Source organism: Procambarus clarkii, chromosome 5 (assembly GCF_040958095.1).
Source record: "Procambarus clarkii isolate CNS0578487 chromosome 5, FALCON_Pclarkii_2.0, whole genome shotgun sequence".
Classification (NCBI taxonomy): Eukaryota; Metazoa; Arthropoda; class Malacostraca; order Decapoda; family Cambaridae; genus Procambarus; species Procambarus clarkii.
This window is the reverse complement of record NC_091154.1, coordinates 43,828,600-43,832,934: the sequence shown is the minus strand read 5'-3', so window position 1 is coordinate 43,832,934 and position 4,335 is coordinate 43,828,600. Positions and strand designations below refer to the sequence as shown.

At 42.0% G+C, this 4,335-nt stretch overlaps 1 protein-coding gene across 1 annotated transcript; it reads right to left on the bottom strand.

Annotated features, from left to right (window-relative positions):
- Positions 1 to 468: 468 nt before the first annotated feature.
- On the bottom strand, positions 469 to 1,495 carry LOC138351915 (tigger transposable element-derived protein 1-like). Its single transcript, XM_069304049.1, has 2 exons — positions 1,250 to 1,495; positions 469 to 1,041 (listed from the first exon to the last, which is right to left on the bottom strand). The coding sequence occupies exons 1-2, from the start codon at positions 1,493 to 1,495 to the stop codon at positions 469 to 471; spliced, it is 819 nt and encodes a 272-aa protein (XP_069160150.1).
- Between the last annotated feature and the right edge of the window lie 2,840 nt (positions 1,496 to 4,335).

The following is a 4,335-nucleotide window of genomic DNA, read 5'->3' as shown; positions in this document are numbered from 1 at the left end:
CGCAACGGGGATCGTATTCCAGGGACCTGCCCGAAACGCTACGCGTATTAGTGGCTGTACAAGAATGTATCAACTCTTGTATATATCTCAAAAAAACAAAATATATATATATATATATATATATTTTATATTATATATATTTTATATATAATATATTATATATTATATATAATATTATATATTATATACAGTGGCACCTCGATTAACGAATTTAATCCGTTCTAGCACCGAGCTCGTTATGTGGAAAACTCGTCTTAAGAAACAAATTTCCCCATTTAAAATAAAGGAAATAAATTTAATCCGTTCCACTCCCAAAAACATCCATACTTGTATGACATTTTTAAATGTAAATATAATACTGCACATGTTATTATAAATGTTTTGTTGTACTGTTTTCACTTTTACTCTACCTTATGAAGAGTCGTTGCTGGCTTGAGGGAGACGATGGGGAGGTGGGAAGGAGAAGGGTTATGGTGTGGAAGCAGAAGCCACCTCTGAGTCAGGCGAGCTGTCTCTTCTTGTGAATTTCACCCCACTGGGACCGGGTTGTGGTTCATTATCACTGGCTCTTCTTTTCTTTACTTTTGCAAAGAATGTATCTATTGACAATTGCTTTTGTCTTTGTTTTAGGATGTCCCTAAAACGAGACAGCAAATTGTCATTAAACGTGTTCTCACACCCGGTTGTCACTGCTTTATCAAGATGATGTTTTTCTAAGAATGCGGTCACCTTTTCAAACATTCCCAACACTTCCCTGTTCTCACTTGAAGAGGCAGCAGCATCCTCCCCTACCTCCTCCTCCCCTGATGAGAGCTCTTGTGCCTCCTCTTGATTAAGCTCCTTCTGAAGTTCCAGGAGTTCCTCAGTGGTCAGTTCCTCACTGTGCTCCTCCACTAACTCCTGCACATCAGTAGCATCCAACTCCAGACCCAAAGTTTGCCCCAGAGCAACAATATCACCCACTAGATGCACTTCCGGGTCTTCCACAGTTGCAGATGCAAGTGCAGAACAGAAACCTTCGAAGTCTTGCCCATGGACACCCTCAGGCCACAGGTTACGTCATGCAGAGTTTAGGGTCCTCCATGTCACTCCTTCCCAGGCCTTATCGATCAAACGTAAGGCACCCAGGATATTGAAGTGGTTCTTCCAGAATTCTTTGAGGGTCAGCTCTGTATTGTCCATCATATCAACACACCTCTCCAATAAGGCCTTCATGTAGAGGTGATATCTAACTAAAGTTTGTAATGACTTTCTGCTCCATAGGTTGGAGGAGTGGAGTGGTATTGGGAGGAAGGAACTTGATGGTGATGAACTGATTTTCGGGAAACAATTCTTCTCGCATCTGTGGAGGATGTGCAGGAGCATTATCAAGCACAAGCAAGGCCTTGAGTGGCAACTGCTTCTCTTCAAGATATTTCCTCACTGAAGGGCCAAAAACATCATTGACCCATTCAGTTAAGAATATCCGTGTGACCCAGGATTTCTTATTAGACATCCTGATCACGTTCAGTCGCGCTTTGTACACTTTACATGCCTTGAACACATGTGGATTTTCTGATTGGTAGACTAGCAGCGGCTTGACCTTGCAATCGCCACTTGCATTGGCTCAGAACACGAGAGTAAGCCGATCCTTCATCGCTTTTTGGCCAGGCAAAGATTGTTCCTCCTGTGTGATGTAGGTCTTCTTTGTCATTTTCTTCCAAAACAGGCCAGGTCTCGTCACAATTAAAAACTTGTTGAGGCAAGAACTCCTCTCTAGCAACAAATTCCTGGAACTCTGGTACAAATTTCTCGTCAGCAGTTTTATCAGAGCTGGCAGCCTCCCCATGTCGCACAACACTGTGGATACCAGTTCTCTTCCTAAATTTCTCAAACCATCCACGGCTTGCCTTAAATATCTCCTCCTCTTCAGATGACGCACCTGGTGTCTTCCTGACAAGGTCCACATACAAATTCTTGGCCTTTGCACAAACAAGAGCTTCAGACACACTATTGCCATGTAATTGCCTTTCATTCGTCTAGACTAGCAGTAGCTTTTCAACCTCTTCTAGGATTTTTGGATGTTTCTTGTTAACCTTGGTAACTCCTTTAGCCACTTCAAACATCTTAAATTGTTCCTTCCTCTTCAGAATGGTACAAATCGTTGATGAGGACATGCCATACTCCCTGACGAGATCAGTCACGCACACCATGCTCGTGCTTTGCTATGATTTCCTTCTTCACTTCCACGGTAATTGTCGCTTTCTTCCACTTTCCAACACTGTCTTTAGCAAGCAGCTTCTTTGGCGACATCGTGCTTACAAATTGCAGTCACAAAACCACAAAAAAAAACAGAAAAAAGTGCAAATAATTCAAGAGGGATGCTTGTCATTTGCGATACAACAACAACATTGGCATTGGAGGCGTCCGAGAATTTGCAAGAACCCGCGAGATGCTAGGAAGCACCATGTGGTTTTGCTCGTTAACTCTCAAACCGTTAGGGGTCCAAATGGATTTAACACCCACAGGCTCAACAAAAAAAAAAAAAAAATAAAAAAAATCTTTTGTCTTATAAAAGTGTTCATTTTTGTTCCCTGATCACGGAAAAAATAACAAAAAATCGTAGGTGGCATATTTTAGCCGCAATAGGGTAGGGAAGTCTGGCAAAAAAGGGGCATTGACAGAGTCTCTACCAGACAAGGTCTACTCCGCTCGAGCTGTCAGGCGGCAGTTGCCACAAATATATTATAACCTAGTTATTTCAATGTCTCTGATTTTTTCTTAGTTTTTTTGCAGTAATATTATTCAATAGAGTGAATTGTGATATACTGTATATATATATAATAATATGTGTGAACCATCACTGTACTCAAAATTATAGTGTGTATAATAGTGATTAAATTATTATATTCATAAAACAATAAACAAATAGTTTTGCTGTTATTACACTATATACACTGGTTATATGTATCTGCATGTTTTGCTCACCATGACGAACCACTAAGTTGGTATTGTGAGTCAAAATGCAACGAGGAGTGACCGCCACAATACCAGCCAGCCAGCCACTCCCTCCCTCAACAACACCTCACTCGCCCTCATTCTCCTCCCACAATATTGTTTTTGCATTTATTCACTATACACAGACATTATATATAAGTATTTACATGTTTTGTTCACCATAACTGTACATCTAAGCTTGTATGGTGAGTAAAGGCACAAAGACATAGCGACTCTCACAGTCAGCTGGTGGCGGCCGCCCTCTAGGCCAGACGCACTAATATTTCTCCTCCAATAATATTGTTTGTGGTGTTATTACGCTATATACACACATTATATATAAGTATCTACCTGTTTTATTCACCATACCTGTACAAATAAGCTGGTATGGTATCCAAAGACCATAGTGGCCATCAGTAAACAACATGATAAGTTGTGCAGACGATGCACCTCCCTCACCAAAATGGCGGCTCCCAACCTACTCCTATTGCTGTTATTAAACTCTGTACACATGTTATATAATAAGTATCTACATTTTTGTTCACCATAGCAAACCACTAAGCTGGTATGGTGAGTGCAGTCAATAAAAGGTGGCCAATGGTTATCTTGAGGTTATCTTGAGATGATTTTAGTGTCCCCGCGGCCCGGTCCTCAACCAGGCCTCCACCCCCAGGAAGCAGCCCGTGACAGCTGACTAACACCCAGGTACCTATTTACTGTTAGGTAACAAGGGCATTCAGGGTGAAAGAAACTTTGCCCATTTGTTTCTGCCTCATGCGGGAATCGAACCCGTGCCACAGAATTATGAGTCCTGCGCGCTATCCACCAGGCTACGAGGCCTCTTGGACCACACATAGTCAGAAGACGACGCCACCACGCTCCCTCCCACAGCATTACTCCTCCCTCCATGTAGCACAGCGCTAAATATCACCACAATCCTGCTATTATCAGAATCCTGGTCAGTTTTATCACAGTCAGGGGTTTTCTGTAATACAGTGGCACCTCGACATAAGATTGCCCCTACTTACGATAATTTCGAGTTACGATATAAATTTCATCGAAAAATGCGACTCGACATCCGATATTTGTTGGTACACGTTCGGGTCAGCCGAGCGCGTGGTTCCCGGTCACGTGGTCCGACCTGCCTCAGTTTACTACAGCTACTTGCTTAGTGACGATCGCGCCTATAAGAAATTCTGCTTTTGTGGTGATTTTTTGCATTTTGAACATTAAAGTAATTATTATATAATATGCCATGAGTCCCAGGAAAGTCAGTGGTAAGGCTCAACATATGAGATCCCATGTAAGAATGACCATAAAGCAGAAACAAGAGATCAGCTAGGCAGTACAACAAATCTC

Excerpts from the sequence above, each read along its gene's own strand:
- LOC138351915 (XM_069304049.1), bottom strand. The coding sequence starts at position 1,495 with ATGTCTAATAAGAAATCCTGGGTCACACGGATATTCTTAACTGAATGG. Across the intron at positions 1,042-1,249 it reads TCCAACCTATGGAGCAGAAA|GGTGTCCATGGGCAAGACTT; the intron begins GTCATTACAAAC and ends CTGTGGCCTGAG.